Source organism: Pan paniscus, chromosome 16 (genome assembly GCF_029289425.2).
Source record: "Pan paniscus chromosome 16, NHGRI_mPanPan1-v2.0_pri, whole genome shotgun sequence".
NCBI classification, from domain to species: Eukaryota; Metazoa; Chordata; class Mammalia; order Primates; family Hominidae; genus Pan; species Pan paniscus.
The window spans coordinates 24,748,749-24,768,865 of NC_073265.2; the positions used below are offsets into that span (position 1 = coordinate 24,748,749).

The window sequence follows — 20,117 nt, forward strand, 5'->3', positions numbered from 1 at the left end:
TAGGCACCAAATGTAGAAGGATCAATTCAATCCAATCTATAATATAAATTTACCCCCACTAAAACCTCTTTCACAATTGAACGTTTATCATTTGTTTTCTTCTCTGCATTAACTTACTAATAAAGTCAAGAAAATTACACTCATCTCAATGCCCACTTGTAGCTACCACTTAATATTAATATACTAATGGAATGCTGTATGCAATGAAAAAAAATGACTTTACTAGATTATTCTGGAAGCTAGAGAATGAAGGAGAAGACCTGAGGCTAAAATGAGGATGACAGGCTCTCAAATATATTCTCATTTGTTTTCAAAACAGATAAATAAGAAAAGAAGAAAGAGATACCCACATTTTATAGATGGAGCAACTGAATTCCAGAGGAGTAGACTTTAACACAATGCCTATTATAGTCTAGGAGCTGTATGGAGTCTCATAGGAAATAAAAATAATGAAATATAATCCCTATTCCTCAAGTTACTTATAATCTTTAAACAAAACAAAACCCACAAGATAGATTTTCTTAAAATCTTAGCTTTGTGTATTAAACTAGACTAAGTACTACAAGAGTGTTAAAATGTGACATGAGGGTTTAAGGAAGGAAGATATTATATTCAGTGGGGTGAACTGAGGAGGACATCAGGAAAGAGATATCATGCAAAAGAAGGAGTTGGAAAGGAGAAGTTATTTCTGACTAAAACGCAGCACTATTCAGGAAAGGCATGGACCGTATGGGGAAGAATGAGTTCCGACAATAGTCTAGTTTAGATGGCACGTAGCTTACATGTAGGAGAATCTGAGAAAAGACAAAAAATAAACTGAAGTCATATTGCAGTGCACCTAGCAGAACGATGCTAAGCAATGAATGTCTGATGGAAAGAGAAATGTGATTAAATCTACACTTTAGAAAGATTTCTCTCTCACAGGAGTTTAAAGGATAAATTATAGGGGATGAGAGACTGGAGAAAGACCAGAAGTAAACTTTAAGGGGTCAATTAATTTATAGGTCTAAAGCCAGGTTCAATCTGTTATGATGCCCAAAAGGCTATAGAATCTATTAAGACTATATTTTGCTTGATTTACCGGCAAATGTGTAATCGCATATCAAAAATAATGCAATAATTTGAATTTCATCTATATAAATTATTTGAAAAGATACTAATATCATAGTTTTGCTTACTTCTGTGAATCCACACTAGGTGCTTTTAAGAAATAAGGATAAACTATTTCAGTTGATACAACCAAGACCAAAATGTATTAAGAACTGATTCTAATTAAATGAACCCATATTGATATGAAGCATCTTCTATTCAATCTTTTACCAGATTAAAGAGATGACAATGACAGGATGCTATAAAATATAGGATCATAATATTTATAATACATAGCTATCATAATTCATTTTGATTACCAATATCGCTCAGTAAAACTATATAAATTAGCTGTGGAATTGTCAGTTTACAAGGTACCTTATATAGACTTTTTGTCACTATTTATTTAAATACCATCATCAAGTCCAATCAATCTCTCTAGAATGTCCCCTTTTCACCTTTCCCCTTGGCATTCCCCATGTTCAGGCTCTCAAAACCTTTCAGATACCTAGTATCTTAGTTTTTAATTTGAACTCACCTACAGAGTTGCCTACCTCTAATCCATTTCTTGTATTATATTAGTAGTTCACCCTGATGACCACAAGAATTTGTTGAACAGTAAGAAATATACAATGTAATAGCCTAGCATACACATATGTGCCTGTACCTATCTATTACGTTACACAAAACAATAATTAACCTATTACAATGCACATTGATATTATCTATTATATTCTAGGCTCTTGCATTTTTTATAAAAATAGTTGTCACTCATTAAATTGAGTTTAGAAAATACCACCTCAGGGGCTTTCCACCATCTGAACAATCCTTGACCTAAAATTTAAGACACTCTCTTTTTTGGTATTAATCAACCTTTACAGACTTATTTTCCACCACTCCTCAAACTTTAAACCCTAAATCAAATTGAACCACTGTATTTCCCTAATACATTTCATAATTTCCTGCTTACAAGACTTTAGCTAAGAACTTCCAGTAATTTTTAACATTCTCTTAGCCATCCTCCAATGTCTGTCATCTGTCAAAATCCAAATAATCTTCAAGGATATTGTATTAGTCTGTTCTCGCACTGCTACCTGAGGCTGGGTAGTTTTTAAAGAAAAGAGGTTTAATCAGCTCAGGTTTGCAGGCTGTACAGGCTTCTGCCTCTAGGGAGGCCTCGGGAAACTTACAATCATGGCAGAAGTCGAAAGAAAAGCAAGCACATCTTCACATGGCCAGCAGGAGAGAGTGAAGAGTGAGGTGCTAAACACTTTCAAACAACAAGATCTCAGGAGAACTCTATCATGAGAACAGCAAGGGGGAAGCCCACCCCATGATCTGATCACCTCTCACCAGGCCCCTACTCCAACACTGGGAATCACAACTTGACATGAGATATGGGTGGGGACACAGAGCCAAACCCTATCAGATATCAAATGTAACTTGCCCATAACGCCCTTCTGATCCCCCAAATGGGATTTTTTCACCCTCTGAACTCCCATAACCCTTTAATTGCATGCTCTAATGGCAAATGTACCTTGTATTAATTTCTCTGTATAAGTGTCTTATCCTTTCAGGGTCTGTGAGGGCAAACACTATGTCTCATACATGTTTTTACTTTCCAATACTGGTACATTATAAGCATTGAATTAATGTTTGACAAATGAAAGAATAAGAGGATTAAGAAAAATAGTAGTAGCATACATTAAAATCAACAGGAATGTCAAGGTCAACTAAGACATTTATTCAACTCCTCTTTATTCACTCAATATTTTCCCACATCAGCACATCACAGAACAAGCTCCTATTAAACCATTTCTAACCAAAAATAAAAAATAATAAAAAAAACTAAGTATTTATCAATAATATCATTTTTTTTGACGATTTAATGATTTAGGCACGACAAATATGCTGACTGAAGATGTTCCCAATTTAAAAGGTAAAGTTGTTATAAAAAAATCAGTTCAGGATCTATTATTGTGTGACCACAAATAAAGTCATGTGCTTCAAAAATATACAACAATAAAGAAATAAAGCAATTTATGCTTATCAATCTGGATAATGTATTCTCAGTCATTTAATAAGAATATGGCAAAGACAAGATAAACTACAGGCCTAGAAATGAAGTAGAAGACTATAGGACAGAGACCTACACCTAGCATCCCAGACAACACAACTCCAGAAGGAGACATCTACAAAAGGTTTCTTTAAAAATAAATGGTAGCATAGGAAAAACAAAACAAGAACAAACAAACAAAAAAACCCAACCAGTCAACAGGATACAGACACTAGAGATTGAAAATATAAAGAAAGATATTTGAAAGAAAAGTCAAAAATACTCAACACAATGTAAGATATATAGAGTAGATGATAAGATAGGAAGAAATCCATAGTTTGTAGAAGAAAGGAATATAGGATATAAAAATAAGTCAGTTGATAAATTTATAGAGAGGCACTGACTCTGGGAAAAGATAAATACAAAGGGTATACATGTGCATGTGCAATATATACACACAATCACTGATACCAAGTGGAGAAAAGTTCAAGGTTGAAGAGACAGAATGATGATTTTGCCAAAATGAGGGAGTCACATTTTCTAGGCTTTAGGGGGAATTTATAGATGAAGGCTTTGAACCTGTGATAAGTTTAGGAACTATAGTAATTGACAAATATGGTACAACATTTTATTTCCAGACAGATCTTCCTTCATGTACTTCCTCATGCACGCTTGACTTTATCATCTGAAAGGACCAGATGTGGCACAGTCTCAATAAAGCTGCACCTGGGAGTGAAAATGACACTGGTCTGTTCCAATGCCAATTCTTCCTGTTTAGAGTCCAGAGTCAATACTAGAAAAGCATTTCTTATGCCAAGGGACCAGGTTTAATATCCAAAATCCTGGGAACTGAAAGGGCTTGAGGCAAGCTGTGCAGTTCTGAGGAGCCAGGAGCAATTTGTACAGGGCTGTGTGCCTGTTTAACTAATGCTATGTCTGCGTCCTCCCTGAAAATCTTAAGTCCATCTTATATGTTTCTCCCATTCCAAACCCTTCAGATTTGCCTCAGAGCCACCCAACAATCTCAGGTTTTCCCCTCATGAAGTGAAGTGAAAAGAGATTCACAAAGTAATTTTCCACCATAATCAGGTTTTCTAAGATGCATATACTAAAACTAATTAGAAAGAGTTTCTGCTCAGCATTTTCATAAAGTAGTGTGCAGAAGGAAACTATTCTTGGTACAGTTAGTGGTTACACTGATAGGATGCCTTATTTTGAAAACTTCCACTATGATGCCCATTCCATTTAAGCTTCTAAATAGGAAAACAAAAGACAAAATGAATTTGCCAATGGTTTTATATCACATATCATAGTAACATGGCTCCCCTGTATTAGATAATTACATTAAAAAAATTTTTTTTGAGGCAGAGTCTCACTCTGTCGCCCAGGCTGTGGAGTATAGTGGTGTGATCTCAGCTCACTGCAACCTCTGCCTCCCAAGTTCAAACAATTCTCTCGCCTCAGCCTCCTGAATAGCTGGGATTACAGGCACGCACCACCACGCCCAGCTAATTTTTGTATTTTAGTACAGACGAGGTTTCAATATGTTGGCCAGGCTGGTCTTGAACTCCTGAAAGTGGTCTGCCCGCCTCGGCCTCCTAAAGTGCTGATATTACAAGGCAGGAGCCACTGTGCCCAGCCTAAGTTGGAATAATTTGATACATTTTTTTACTAAACTTATTCTTTTAATATTCAATATTCTTTTAAGAGCCTCCATATGTCAGGAACTGTGCTAGGACAGATACAAAAATGAACAGCACTATCATGTTTTTGAGGTCTCACAATCTAGCAAAAGCGACAGCCACAAAAACAAGCCTAATAATGCAATGAGACCCACAGTAGAGTTATAGACAAGCTGCCATGGAACAGAAAGGAGGAAGGTAAATTAGGGCAGGTTTCACAAAAGAATATGAGGTGAGAAGGGGTTCTTCAGGAGGACAAAGAGATAAGCATAAAGAAAAGCACAGCCAAAGACTCAGACACGAAAAGCAATCTCCTAGAAACTAATTAGTTCATTATAACTTGATCCCAGAGGTGCTTGTGTGGGAATAGCAGGATCAGACTAGTAGGACTGCCAGGCCCTCTTCTTAAAGAGCCTTCTGTGTTAGCCTAATGTGTTTGGACTATATCTTAATCATGGGTCATTTAAGCATTTATACAGATCAGCTGCCAACAACTTGGTAGACGAGGTGGATGGAGCATAGGGCAATACTGAAGGCAAGTTGATTAGGAGGCTCTCGCATAGTACAGATGAAAAACCAGTAGTGGTGAGAATGAAGTCAAGTGGTCAGATTTTAGAAGTCATACCAGCATTATCAATAGGTGCTGGAGCTATAATGGTGATGGTTGAGGGGGATGGAGTGGAGAAAGGGACTGAGAAAAAATGGAAGTCTCACAGTAGGGCCTAGGTTTTGACTTAGATCATGAGGTAAATGATGATGCTTTTAATTAAGGAAATACAGAATATGGAACAAGTTTGTGTAGGAAGATAACAAACAAGTTTTGAATTTGTTTAGTTTACCATGCCAGTGGAATATTAAGGTGGAAATATCATGAGCAACTGAATATACAGGTCCTTAACTATAAGCTCACTGCTTTAGCCCCAATGTCCAACTGTTTTTTAAAGAGGAGGAGGAAGGAAAAAAGGGAAGAAGGGAGGGAGAGAAGAGAGAAGAGATTAAAAAAGAAGAATTGGCTGGGCACGGTGGCTCACACTTGTAGTCTCAGCACTTTGGGAGGCCGAGGCAGGCAGATCACCTGAAGTCAGGAGTTTGAGAACAGCCTGGTCAACATGGCAAAACCCCGTCTCTACTAAAAAGACAAAAAAAATTAGCCAGGTGTGATTGCGGGCAACTGTAATCCCAGCTACTCAGGAGGCTGAAGCAGGAGAATTGCTTGAACCTAGGAGGCGGAGGTTGCAGTGAGCTGAGATCGTGCCATTGCGCTCCAGCCTGGGTGACAAGAGCGACACTCGGTCTCGAAAAAAAAAAAAAGAATCATCTAGGATGGTTTCCAAGTTGAAACCCACACATTTTTAGAAAACGTGTTACTCTTTGTCCCCACTGCCACAGTTCACCCTTCTACCAGCAACAGCCTGATTTATATTTGGAGATTCACCCTTCCTTTACTCCTAGTAAACATATTCCCAGTAGTCATGATTCCATCTCTTAGTTTAGGGTGACACACAATCTAGGCCTACCAAATCAAAGTCATCTTCTCCCAACCACAACTGACTCATGAATATGTTACACGTCAGATCAATTAAGATTCCCCTTTAAGCTATTAAAATGAAAACTGGAGCTTTTCCTACTGCATTTTAACCAAGAAGAATACAACTGGGAGCCATCCTCTAATTACAAGGTCCTGACTGAGAAGAGAGTCTACAGAAAGTAGAGGTAAGAGAGAAACAGAAAACAAAACAAAACAAAAAAATCTTGACTTTGATTATAAAATTTGGGTCCTATATCTAGTTATCTTGAATCTAGTTATCTTTAGATTGCTGTCAATAATAAAAAATAATTGTTGTTATTTTTATTATTAAATTTATTATTTATGTATTTAATATTTATTATTAAAATTTTAATCCCTCAATTATTACTGTCAATAATAATAAACAGAAGGAAAGAACCAATGAAAAAAGGATTTCAATTAATTTATTAAGTTAGAAAGCAGATAAAGAAGGAACCATGACTGATCAGTCAGCACAGACAGCCATAATCTACTGTTTGCATGGAAGAGAACAGAGCCAAGAAAGGAACCAAACTAGGCCACACTATCCTGAACTCCAGGAATAACAAGTGTGAGATGTGAGGTTGGGAAAATTCTAGAGTCAAAAGCATTCACAGTCAGCTTTCCTCTTGTATTATTCTTGGATATGAAAAGGCAACCAAAACATCAGAGAAAAGCCTATAACGTGAAAGAGAAGAAAACTAAGAAAAAAAAAACATCTCAAAGAAAACACCAATATTGGCCAGGAGCGGTGGCTCACGCCTGTAATCTCAACACTTAGGGAGGCCGAGGTGGACAGAGCACCTGAGGTCGGGAGTTTGAGACCAGCCTGACCAACATGGAGAAACCCCGTCTCAACTAAAAATACAAAATTAGCCAGGCATGGTGGTGCATGCCTGTAATCCCAGCTACTCAGGAGGCTGAGGCAGGAGAATTGCTTGAACCCTGGAGGCAGAGGTTGTGGTGAGCCAAGATTGTGCCATTGCTCTCCAGCCTGGGCAACAAGAGCGTAACTCTGTCTCAAAAAAAAAAAAGAAAAGAAAAGAAAACACCAGTATTTCAGGAAATGAAAGACAATGTTTAAAATCTCTGTATTTTAAGAGGATATAGGGATGTTACATCTATAGAAAGAAAAATAAGTTGTTATTAAAAAACAATGGACAAACAAGAAAAGTTCTTGACTACTGAAAATATGATGGTTAAAATTTAGAAAAATTTAACAAGTAGGGAAATTTAAAAAGGAAATCTCACAGAACATACAACAAAAAGACACTGAGATAGAAAATACATTAAAAAAAAAGATACATGAAGATTCAGTCTAGAAGGTTTCATATGTGACTAGTGAGAGTGTCAGCAAAAGGGAACAGAGAAAATCAAAAGGAACAAATTATCAAACAACTAGTGGAAGAACCATCCTTACACTGCAATTCTATTGGCTTTGCAATATTTTGTGTATCAGATTTGACATCAAGTTTTCTCCCGTCAAAAGAATAAAAATGGCTATGGCAGTTTTAGGTCTCACATCCACACATCTCTCTGCACAGAAGGAGAAGAGCTTATCTTCTGCCAACTACCCAATATTCTAGGCTTCATTCTATTAGGACAAATATAGGTTAACAAAACCATCTCTGATCCAATCACTATGGCCAGAAGAATGCCATGTTCTGACTGGCTGTCACCTGGATTACATGCCTATCCCCAAACCATCAATCGGAGAAAGAGGACAAGGGATGTGTCACTACTCAATAGGAATTTAGGGAAGCGATGCAGGAGAAACAACACTCAATACAGCATTACTGTGACATTTCAGTACACCAAGCATAAAGACACATCATAAAAGTTAACAGAGAAGAAAAACAGGCCACCTAAAAAGGAACAACAATCACACCAGTATCAGCAAAAGGCTAGAGAACCATGGAGCAATGCTGTCAATGATCTGAGGAAAAATGACTTTCAATTTAAAGTCCTAAATTCAACCAAATCAATAAAATATGAGAGCAGAATAGGAACATTTTCAAAATGGAAAGATTCCAAAGTCCCCTAAGGCAGTTTCTTAAATATAGATTATACTGAAACTAAGGAATAAACCAAGAAAAAGGAAGACATCAGATCCAGAAAGTAGTTCCAACCCAGCAGAACAGAAAGAATATAATCCCTACATATATTTCCTATAGAGATATAGTGCTTATATGTATCTTTCTGTAACTATTACACTGCTCATGTGACTTAAAAAGAAAACAAAAAATTGGAAATTACTGTATTTTCAGGAAATAATACAGTTATCCATTAAACTAAACTAGATAAGAACAGAAGTTACATTTTAACAGTAAAGAAATTCTAAAGAATAAAAGATTAGCCACATGAAAAATCTTTGGCAAACAGCTTGAGATACATACCTCTAGCTGTCAGAGTCACCTGCTAATTTATGAGACAAAGGCTTATTACATTTCTATTAGGTGTCATAATTTCTACAAAATAGTTATGAAACTTATAACTCTACAAGTTCCTCCAAGTCTTTCCTACTTGTTTTCAGAAATTAGTAAATTAAACTCTTTGCAAAAAGGAACATCCATTCAAAAATGAGTTTTAATATTTGTGGGGAAAATGTTACAAAAACAAGACTTACGTGTGAAAGTTGCAAAGCTGTAACCTGTTATAAATAAATGTTTATAGTGAAAATAAATCTAAATGCTTTCCATACTCCATTAATACTCAAAGGATTAAAAAATGCAGTTCTTTCTTTTTCTTAGAACAAGTAAAGACTAACTTGAAAAATTATAGCTTTTCTAGATTCATTTTTTTTCATAATTACTCAGTTATTCATTAGAATATGTAAGACCTCCACTGGAATCTTTGCACCAGTGTTTCACAAATGAATTTAACTATAAAAGCCTAGTTATACAATCACTTCCATAAAAGCAATATATTTCTGATATTTATGTCCTTAAAATATCCTATAGTAAAATTAATATTTCTACACAGGAAAAGAAGGAACTATTTAGTCCCAGACAACTTGATAACATATCTTTCAACTATAATTATCATGTACAAACTTCCAAAGCATAAGTTGTCAAGAATTTAACATTAGCATTAATTTATGTCATAACTGATGGTTAGCATAAAGATAATAATGGCAAAGCATCCATTTCTCCAAAGACAGCATGGATGGAAATGAAAATTTCTTCTTAATTATTGCTAATCTGCCCATTTTTAATTAAATTTATTATTAATTGTAATTTATTATCTCTCTTTCTTGGAGGACTGTTATTATCATGGAGTTCTTCCAAAGTGATCAAGTTTGTGATTTTTAAGCAACCCAATTACTTTAGTGTGAGTCTCATCATTTTATAATATTGGTTTATATAAAAACTTAATGCCCAAATTCTTTGTACGATGAGAAAGAAATTTTGAAAATGCAGGATTTACACTCAGTATTTCACACTTCAAAGTGAAAACTGTCAAGATCATAATTGCACCCTTTTGGAGATATGACCACTAAAAGTAGGATTCTTTTAAGCCTTCTACCTTGTTTGATAATCAAAATGTTTATTAGCATGTATCTTCCCAGAGGGAAGAAAGCAGGTCCTTGTGATTTCCTTTCAAAAGTATCTACTTCTTATGCTATCTATAACTAAGCAGAAAATTTTGGAACTACTCTAAGGGTTTTTCTTATCAGTTTCTTTTTAGAATAAAATAAAATGTTCTGACATACAAAATAGGAACTATTTTAGTCAAACAAATTTTAAAAGAATTTCAGTGCTTCATTTATTTTTCAAATCAAAATCCTTAATTAACTTTTGATTTGTATGAAACTCAAAGTATGTCATTTAAGTAGCTACTTGAAACTAGAAAATTTTCATGACAGAAGTTCATGAGGTAACTTCTGAAAAAACTGAACTTCTCTGAAGAGTGAGAAAGTGAAATGCAATGTACCTTTGTAGAGGAAGGGACAGAAATCTTCTTTCCTTCCCCTTGTGAAAAATGGCAAGACATCAAGAAATACTGGCTTGAATTCCCTACTTCATCAAATCTGCCTTATATGAATCGATTGTAACAGACTGAATAAAAATTCATACTTAGAAGAATAACTGAACTGTATTCAAATAGTTGGCTATCAATAAAAATGAAAAGATAATTGCTTAATATAAAATCATCCTTATTAATTACCATTTACTGAGTATAGTAACTATTAGATAAATGAGCCCAAATATACGCTCCTAGAAATTAATCAGTGCAAAATGGCTGCCAAACTCTTACATTCTGTGACTTATGCATTAAATTCATACCTGTTCCAACAGATTTAAGCAAGGCTCAGTCTCTCATTTTCTTTACATCTACTTGTTACCTTATCAGAAATGTCTTGCTTGACAACCATACGTAGCACCACCTCCACAGCTATGCCCTGCCATCATGTGCAATCTGATTCTGCTTCATTTTTCCTCATAGTACTCTTCACTATCAAGCATGTTATTTATTGTTTATTGTCTGTCCTCTTCCACTAAAAAGTGAACTCCATTAGAATAAGCCTTTAACGTATGCGTCCACCATTCTATCCCCAGTGTCTAGCACTATATGCCAGGCATATAGTAGGCATTCAAAAAATATTTGTTAATAAAGAGATTAAATGGCCATCAGCTCTAATCTTTCTTTTCCTTAGGAACAGAAAACTTATTTTAATATCATTTGATAATCCTGGATGCCAAACTATACAAAACGTCTTATTTTTAAATATCATTTAATATAAAGGCATACTAATCATTTGCAGTTTTTTTCTAACCAAAAAAAGACAAAATCCTTTTAAAGAATAGTTGGGCTACTAACAATTGCAAATTAAGGATTACTAAATAATTCGGCAAATGTAATTTGTTAAATTACACACTAAATCCAATATACTTAATTGGTTACTCTGCATACCTTAACAAGTTTCAAAAGCTCATAGAGATCTTCAACCTCATCACCTTCACATTTGGTGTACACTTGTCTTGTATCCAAGCTCCTTCCTCTTATGGTTCGGCGATAGAGGGGAAGAGCCATTGCTTCTGCATACAAGTCAATGGCATGGTGCCCCACTGTCTGATACATGTAGCTATCCAGTTCATCAGACCCCACTGCAACAATTAAAATGGAAATAATTAGCAAAAGAGAGTGAAAAAGAAAGCGGATTTGAAAGCCCATCCAGGTTTTACTGCTTGAATAGTCGACACAGAACTTGAAAGCTTGCTATACTATGTTTCTCTGCATTTATGTAGTAAAATAAAAACATAAGAATTGCACATTTGTCTGTAGTTGCATCTAGTTCATATCACCCCTAATAATCTCTACTACTAATTACAAATACAAATGTATTAATACATAAATTTGTTGTACCATATATGGCAAACATTTAAAGAGAAGAGTAATGTATCCAATAAATTTTGATTAGTTTATTCAGTTAAATATTTTTATTACATAAATGTTTTTACAAATCATTCAAGGTTATTCATGAAGTCATCTAGACTTGTAGAAAAAAAACCTTTCTTAATTAAAGATCTACCTAGTTAATAAGAGACAAATATTGGTAAGAAAAATTTCAGATCATTTTGGTATATTTTATATTCAGCTATTCAGGACCTTATAATAAAACATGTAAATAGATATATATTCAATATTGTTAGAGCATTAGAGCAGTTACAAATGTGCATAGAAATATGATATCTTAAACTAATCAATAATATAATCAGTGGTTGTCACAAGATTCCACAAATATCAATATGGGTAAAATATACAAAACGATGAGTCACATCAGAGCTCTGGGTGATATAAATGAACTTAGAAATATACTGGAATAGACCTTTAGATCTCGTAACCTTACTTTTTAGAAAAAGAATCATGACTATATACAAAGATTATTTGCAAAGATACTTATCACATTATTTATAATAGACTAGAAATTATAGTATATTCATATAATAAAGTACTATGCAGCCATTAATATAATGTTGAAGAACATTTTCTAAAGTATGTTCTATGGAATACAAATCCCATAAGACATTAATAGGTATCGGATGCTAAAAAGATTTAAGGTTAAAGAAGTCTATAAAACATGGGGATAAAATGTTTTAAATGGATGTCTGTGGTGTAAATCTTCCTAAGCTAATATGCTTTCAGGTACTCCAATAAGAGCAGAGAATATGAACTATCTCTCAAATTTATCTACCCACAGAACACTTAAATTTAATGGGGGTATTTGTGTTCTAAAGACATATGGGAAATGCTATCGTAGAATAATATTTAATGACATGGAAAATGTTCACAAAATGCTATTAAAAAATTACAAAATAGTTATTTTGACATATACCTATGTGTGTATGTATGAATATAAGCCAAACAGGTCCAGGCTTTCCATTAAATGTGAAAACTTCCTATCAAAAGGAATGAAAAGTGATAGTGCAAGGGCCCCTTCAACAATCAAAATCATCAAAATCTGCTACCCCATTTTGGCTCACAGGTTTCTGAACTCACACATTGTTAGATTGGCTTCCTTCAGAATATTACTCACATTGTTACTATAAATGTTTCCACTCCTGGTCCCAGTAGGAAGTAGAGAACATAGCCAAAGTTACCTAAAAACCTTTCGGCCTTCTCTCATCTCAAAATTAGACTGGATCTTTAAATACATTCATTTTAAAGGATATTGATACAATCAAACCAATTTACTCAAAGAAATTTGGGCTTCTTGGCAAGAAACATTCTGATGTTAGCATAATAAGTAAAACATCTCACTGGCTTCAAAAACCTAGAAGATAATTTTCTTTAAGGCTCCATTTAGTCCTAACCACATTGTAACTTTGATTAATGGAAGCTACAGAGCAACAATAGTGTGAGATCAAATAAAACCAAAGGCTCCCCTGTTGCCTGAAGCAACTCAATTAACATGCCACAAAAGTTCCTACTACAAATCTAAAGAGATGGTTTTGTGAATTTTATGACAAGTTCGCATTATCCTCATTGATGGGAATAAATTCCTTTTCAGACCACCCATTGAAAACCCGTAACTTTGCTGGACATTGGAGTCATCTCTACCAGTCATTCCTCACTAAGGTTTCTTTCATAACACTCGTAGGAAAATAAGTCATTCAGCGAATTGTTCAATAATTCCCAATGTCCTGCTGATTTTCATCAAGATGAGCTAAACCATCTCCATCTACCAACCCACAGCCATCTGTTTTCTTCTACAATTACTATTGTTTCGACTGCCTTTTCCAGGCTTTTTACTTCAGAATATTCTAATTCCATTTACTATCAATTTTTTTCTCACTAACAATATTCTAAATAAGTGTCTCTATTCTACTGAGAGGTATAATTTAAAAATATACTTTGCTTGTCATTTTACCACCCTGCTGGTGAACCATGAACACAAGGAAGATTATATATTAATGGTTCTGTACTAGGTAAGTAAAATAATTCATGTGAAAGCTGAAAACAAGATAGAAACTCCAGTGATGACATTATAATATACCATGTATGTATTATATACTATATAAACATCTGCTTTTTAACTTCACAAGATAGCTTGAAAGTTCCAGTTGCCTCCCCCTGGCCACAAGGGATAAGGGAGTTTTTCTCTTTTGGTAAACCTAACAGGAGATTCTGCTTCTTCTTTTATAATACAGAAGTTAGAGTGCAGTTCCTACTCATCCTCAAAGAATTTTCTCTTTCTTAAAGTTGGAACTCTTTCGAAAAACATCACTTCTAAAAAACCATCTGTTACTCATCAATTGCAGCACAAAATCCAAACATGTGCATTTACCTCTGACTCTCTGTGGGACCTTTCCATTTCTTCCTATAAAATATTTCTAAACTCTGTCTTTCCACATGACATCCAGCATTACTTACATCTTAATCACAGAAGGAAAGAAGATTCAAATATCTGACTGAAATAACTGCTCACTATTCCAGGGCTAATCCAAATTAGTTCATTATACACCTGTCCACCAATCAACCTTGCGTGAACTCCTACCAGAGTCATAGAGCCGGCCCAAGTGATGAGGAGCAATAAAAGGAAGATAGAAGATATGATCTCTCTTCTCAAGAAGCTTATAATCAATCTATTTAAAGATATAAAACAAGTATTTAGCTAGATTCCAATTCAGCTAAATTTACAGAATGCCTACTTCATGACAGGAACTATGACCGATGTTCTCACATATACCACTCATTTAATTAATCTTAAAATAACAGTGCAAAAACATGGAGCCTGGAAAGAAGTAAAAGAGAGAATAAAAAGATCTTACTAGAAAAGTCCTGTGAGAAGCAGTAATACAAAAGTCACAAAAGTGCTAATCTTTTTTCCCTCTTACATTTTAGCAGTTAATATCTGTAGTTTCATAGGTATAACACAATAGCATTAAAAAGCAAATTGGTGAATATATTTCTTTTTTCAAAAGCTATAATTGGGGATATTTCATTGGAGAAAAGAATGAAAAAAGTAGCCAATATGAGGTCTGTGAATTATATGTGGATGCCCTTGTTACTACAGACAAATGAAAAGTGGGAATGCATTGCTTTATGCTTCTCTCAAGTCTCACATTTCTGGCTTACATCTAAAATAGGTAAACGGTATCCTTTTAATAATAAAATTAATATATCATTTATCAATATGTGTCTTATTTCTCAAGCTCCTTGAGGCCTGAGACTGTATCTTACTACCTCTATGCTGCCTACAGTACTTGGGAATGTGGTGGGGTAAAATGGTAGTGTACTTTGAAGTAAGAAGGTTCAAGTCTTAACTCTACAAGTTTGTGCTAGTTTACTTCAGACAAACTCTAAGCTTCAGGATCCCTGTCTATTAAGATTAATAGTGCATCTCTATAGAAGTTGGTTATGAGAATTAAAAAGTAAGTAAGTGAAAACACTTAATGCTAAGTTCTAGGTGGAAACTAGCATCTAATGGGTGCTTAATATTTATTGGTTCGTTTTTTTTCATCTTTGTACGGTATACCTGTACAATGTAATTATGAAGTTGGAATTTCATTCATTTAGGCAACTTCCCAATAAAGGCATGTACTTACCTTGGTTTTCAGCTGGTCTTAGATTTGCTAAAGCAACGATCTGATGCCCAGCAGCAATGCACTGCATCATATTATAGCAGCTGTCCTTCCCACCACTGAACAATAAATCAAGAGAGAGACAAATATCATGCTACTGACCATTATTCAACATAAAATCACTAGATATCAAAACAGAACATATCATTTACTTGACTCTTCAGAATATATTACAATGCAAAAAAAACCCATTAATTTCTAAATCATAAACAAACTGAGCAACCGAATCTGAATGTCTAGGGCTGCTACTCACAGGAGCTTAAGAAACTATATATATATAAGACTATTCTAAACAAAATATGGTAACTTTTTGCTTTGTGATAGCAAATATATTTGAAGTGATTTGCAAATAGAAAATGATTTCAATTTACATCCCAGCTAAACATTTATTATATAATTATATATGAAATATATATATTCTACCTAAGGAATATATATAATAATATATATTATTCCACTTAAGGAATATATATAATATTATATATTATTCCACTTAAGGAATATATATAATAATATATATTATTCCACTTAAGGAATATATATAATAATATATATTATTCCACTTAAGGAATATATATAATAATATATATTATTCCACTTAAGGAATATATATATATAAAAAATAATTTCATAGAAATTATCGGAAAAAAAAAAAACTATTCTCTATGAGAAACTAAAAAAAAAAAATTCTGCTCCACCATAAGAAATCTAACATATGGCTACCATCAGCAATTAAAGGATCAGATTAAAGATTTGAGTACCTAGCTAATGACAGTTTGACACACTTGGTGGGTTCAAATTCTGCAGAGATAAAAAACAAGATGCTGACTTACGCTGATGACGTGAAACATCAACACTATCAGCACTTCAGCCATCACTACACATACATATAGTACACACATACACATAATATATATATATATGATGGCAGCAGAACTAGGCTTGAGCTATAAATGTAGTAACACATTGAAAGGAACTTCTAAATTCTGGTTCTAAATCTACCTAAGGCAGACACATATCACTTAGTAAAGACAAGCAGTAGCTCATCTATAATATGGCTGAATGGCAATCTATATGCTATTGTGATTTAATATTCTCCTAATTCCCACTATCATTTATCATTGCCTCTCTCCCTTTTACATTTCTTTTTCCTCCTGTTTCCCTTCTTTCTAATATTTGCTTAAGGCCTGCAAATCCCCAGGCAATGTTTAGACCTCTTCATAGCTCAAGAAACTGAGCACCTCAGAAACTGGCCTTGTTGCCTTTTATCTTAGTTTTCAACATTTCTGCCTCTTCCACCCTCCCATCAATAACAACTCTCATTCCAAAACTTCTCAAGTGGAAGGAGAGTGCAAGGGCCAAAGTGAAGTTTTAAAAAGTCCATTCTTCCTCTCTTCAGGTTCGGTATCCCCATAAGTAGGTCTTCCACAACTTCCCGTATCGAACCTTACTGCTCTGATTCCCCAGGATAAAAAGATATGACTAATTGTTTCAGATATTAAAGACTGAAGGGTGTGCATCCAGAATCAGAACTGAGTCTGACAATTTATTTTGAAATATGCCAACATTTCAAATATGGTTTTAAGCAGTATTTACCAAACTGTGTTCTGTGGAACACTGGTGTCCAACAAAATACTAACCAATTACTCTAACAAAAGGTTTTGAATATCAGACAAGCTTGGGAAATGCAGAGTACCTTACTGTCCTCTTAGAACTCCATTAAGTACACATATATGTTAGGTGAGAGGTCTCACAGCTCTATTTTAGTTTCCAACTCTGGGATACTAAGCTAAGTTATTCAATGTGCTTAGGTTTGCATACTTCATTGCAAATTAATGAATGGTCTGCCTGGATAATCCTCAAAATAACATTCAACTATAAAATTCAAAGACTCATTTATTTATTAGAAAAATAATGTTCTATGAGAGCATATGGACACAGGGAGGGGCACATCACACACTGGGGCCTGTGGGGGTTTGGGGGTTAGGGGAGGGATAACATTAGGAGAAATACCTAATGTAGGTGATGGGTTGATGGCTGCAGCAAACCACCATGGCACGTGTATACCTATGTAAAAAAACTGCACGTTCTGCACATGTAACCCAGAACTTAAAGTATAATAAAAAAAATAAATTTAAAAAAGGAAAATAATCTTCTTAGAAAGATATGTAAGAATCCCAGTTTCACTTATTCACTTATAATACATAATTATATATAATGCATATATATAGAATACATAGGCATCTGTATCATAAGCATACAGGTAAATGCTTATGTATTCATACTTACAGCATATGTCCTTACGGCTCTTACGCTTCAGCAAGAATTTTCCAACATTGCTTTTTTAGCAAACTTTTTTTATTATAAAGCAACATATGCACATTACAGGTTATTTAGTGTAACTGACTCTACCAATCTTCTCTCCTCCCCTCCAATACTTCTAAGTCTTTGTTTGTTGTGCTTTACTTTAATCGTTAAACTTTTGGCAAGCGATGTAAATTTGAATTATTCACTTCCTGGGGTACTTTTAATTCTTAAAATAAGACACAATGGTTAAAGCTTAATCATTTATGTTACAGAGGACATTTACTGAACAACAACAATTATTGTGACATTATGGTCTAGTCTCCTAAAAATGACATTGAAGGAAAGGGAACCGGAATATTCCAGACACTACAGTAGGTCTGAAATCTCATATCAAGTCCTTAATAGGTCAATACTTACAGCCAGTATCAATTACCTAAGGGACTTAACGAAAACGTTTATGAAATCTTCAATTGGATTACAAAAGCAAGCACATCGTTGCACTGTATCTAAGACACTCTACAGGGCAAAATCTCATGAAACAAGTATTTAAGTAGTCTAACTTTTTAATGTTGCTAGTGTGTTCCCTTCTGCCTCAGTTTATAGATTGAGTATGGAAATATTTAAGCAGGTTTGTTTTTGGTTTGTCAGTCACAGGACTTATTTAGACACTTAAATTTATGATTTGGTTACTACAGACATCAAACTCCTTTTGGAATACGGAGTATAGGGTAAGGTCACTCTAAAGCAATGATGAGAGTCCGAAGCAACAGCAACTGGATCTAGCATAAGACTAGTACAATTCGGTCTCTACCACGAAGAGAGATCTCTGTACTTGAGTGCCCAAAGGCAGAAACACACACATGCCATAAGCAATCCACATCTGTGAAGATGAGGGAGGGGAGGACTTCTTGGGATGGGCGGAACCAGTTACAACTAGGGAGGAAGCCAGGCTGCAGCGGACCCAGCTGACCAAAGGAACTACAGAAGAGGACGAAGAAAGCGAGGGGGAAAGGGCGAGGGTTATTAACTGAGTTGACGGAATAAGGTAGTGGCTCCAAACTTCACGGCTCATTAGAGCTTGAAAAAAAAAATCAGACGCCGGGCCGCACAGAAGTAATTAAACCAATCCCTCTGGCGGTGGGGCCCAGGCGTCGGTATTTTTTTTAATTTCCCACTTGAATCCAATGGGAATCCAAGTTTAAGGGCTAGAAGACCAGAGAGCGACAGACAGGGAGGAGACGCGCCAGCCAGGGGCCGAGGTACATGCGGGCCGGCAACAGCGAAGGCTCCGCCTCTTCCTGTGGCTCGGAGGAGCCGCGGAACCCCCAACGCGCGACTCAGACGGAGACACCCACTCTTTCGGCGCTAGCGGCGGCTGGAAGGGACGACAGCCTGGCCTCGGAGGAGGGAGGCGGCTCCAGGACCGCATTACCTGATCAGAGCCGCGACCCTCATGCTGGGCGCAGTGCGCGTGCGTGCGGCGAGCGCGGGCGGGAGCCTGGAGGTCGCGCCGCAGCTCGCGTGACGCACCGCGGGGCCTCGCCCGGGTGTTCGCTCCGCCGCCTGTCCGCGGATCGGCGCTGCGAGCCCCGCGGCTGCCTGCGGGACACCTGAGCGCGGAGGGTGCGGCACGTTGGCACCTTGACCCTGTGGCAGGGACATCTCGGCCCAGGAAAGAATGAGGTTTAGGCACGGCCTAACCACCTAAGTGAGGGCACTGAAGCTGCCGGGGGAAGGGCAAGGTCCGCGTTGCAGAGCCCAAGCCCAGTGGCGCAGGATTTGTTTTGGTAAGAGGGGATTTAGCGTCCCAATTGCTGCAAATTGACACAGTTGCGGACGTGCAAGCGCAGAAGAAATTTGTCCTTCCTCACCCCACAGAACAGAAACAACTGTACACTTTTGCTTTTTAACTTACATCTCCTCTGTCCTCCAAACCTGTGTGTCCAGATGTGAAACTCAGATCCCCAGGGGCTGTGGTAATTTTTAAATCTGGGGCTAGCCCCCCTCACCTCTAGGCCCTCTGTGGCTTTGGCTCTTGGTCAAGCTTGTGTATTTGACAAGGCCAGGCCAGGCTCTTCACCAAAGAGCAATGGCCTTGCAGAAAGAAAATCTAGCTTCTAAGTTTATTTGCCGAGTATGTGTTGAGTGCCTTTCGTGTACCAGGCACTGTTTTAGACTCTGTGGATACAACCGTAAATAAAACAAAAACCCGGCATTCCGGGCATAGAGCTTAAATGGGGATGGAGAGAACAGACAATACATATCTCAAAGGTAAATAGTATGTTGAAGAGTGAAAAGTGCTATTGGAAAGGGGCGGGGTGGGGTGGGGGAGAGTCAGGAGAGAGGTGGAG

The 20,117-nt window shown here is 36.1% G+C and overlaps 1 protein-coding gene and 1 long non-coding RNA gene across 10 annotated transcripts in view; one reads left to right on the forward strand and one right to left on the reverse strand.

The window, feature by feature from the left end:
• Positions 1 to 19,428, reverse strand: part of DPH6 (diphthamine biosynthesis 6) — a 385,926-nt gene extending 366,498 nt beyond the window's left edge. For 6 of the 7 annotated variants that reach the window (XR_010109896.1, XM_063596530.1, XM_063596531.1 and 3 more), the window contains exons 1-3: positions 19,199 to 19,428; positions 15,424 to 15,518; positions 11,288 to 11,481 (exon numbers count right to left, since the gene is read on the reverse strand). Coding sequence is in view for 6 of the 7 variants with exons in the window: in XM_063596530.1 (XP_063452600.1) it covers positions 11,288 to 11,481; positions 15,424 to 15,518; positions 19,199 to 19,428 (519 nt within the window). In the remaining variant the exon portion in view is untranslated. The remainder of the gene's footprint in view (positions 1 to 11,287; positions 11,482 to 15,423; positions 15,519 to 19,198) is intronic. The other variant, XM_008969819.5, reaches the window with a different exon arrangement.
• The window catches only part of LOC129393994 (uncharacterized), a 311,621-nt gene continuing 310,580 nt past the window's right edge, over positions 19,077 to 20,117 (forward strand). The window contains exon 1 of one of the 3 annotated variants that reach the window (XR_008621126.3): positions 19,077 to 19,553. This is a non-coding gene — a long non-coding RNA (uncharacterized LOC129393994). The remainder of the gene's footprint in view (positions 19,554 to 20,117) is intronic. The other 2 variants (XR_008621128.3, XR_008621127.3) reach the window with 2 other exon arrangements.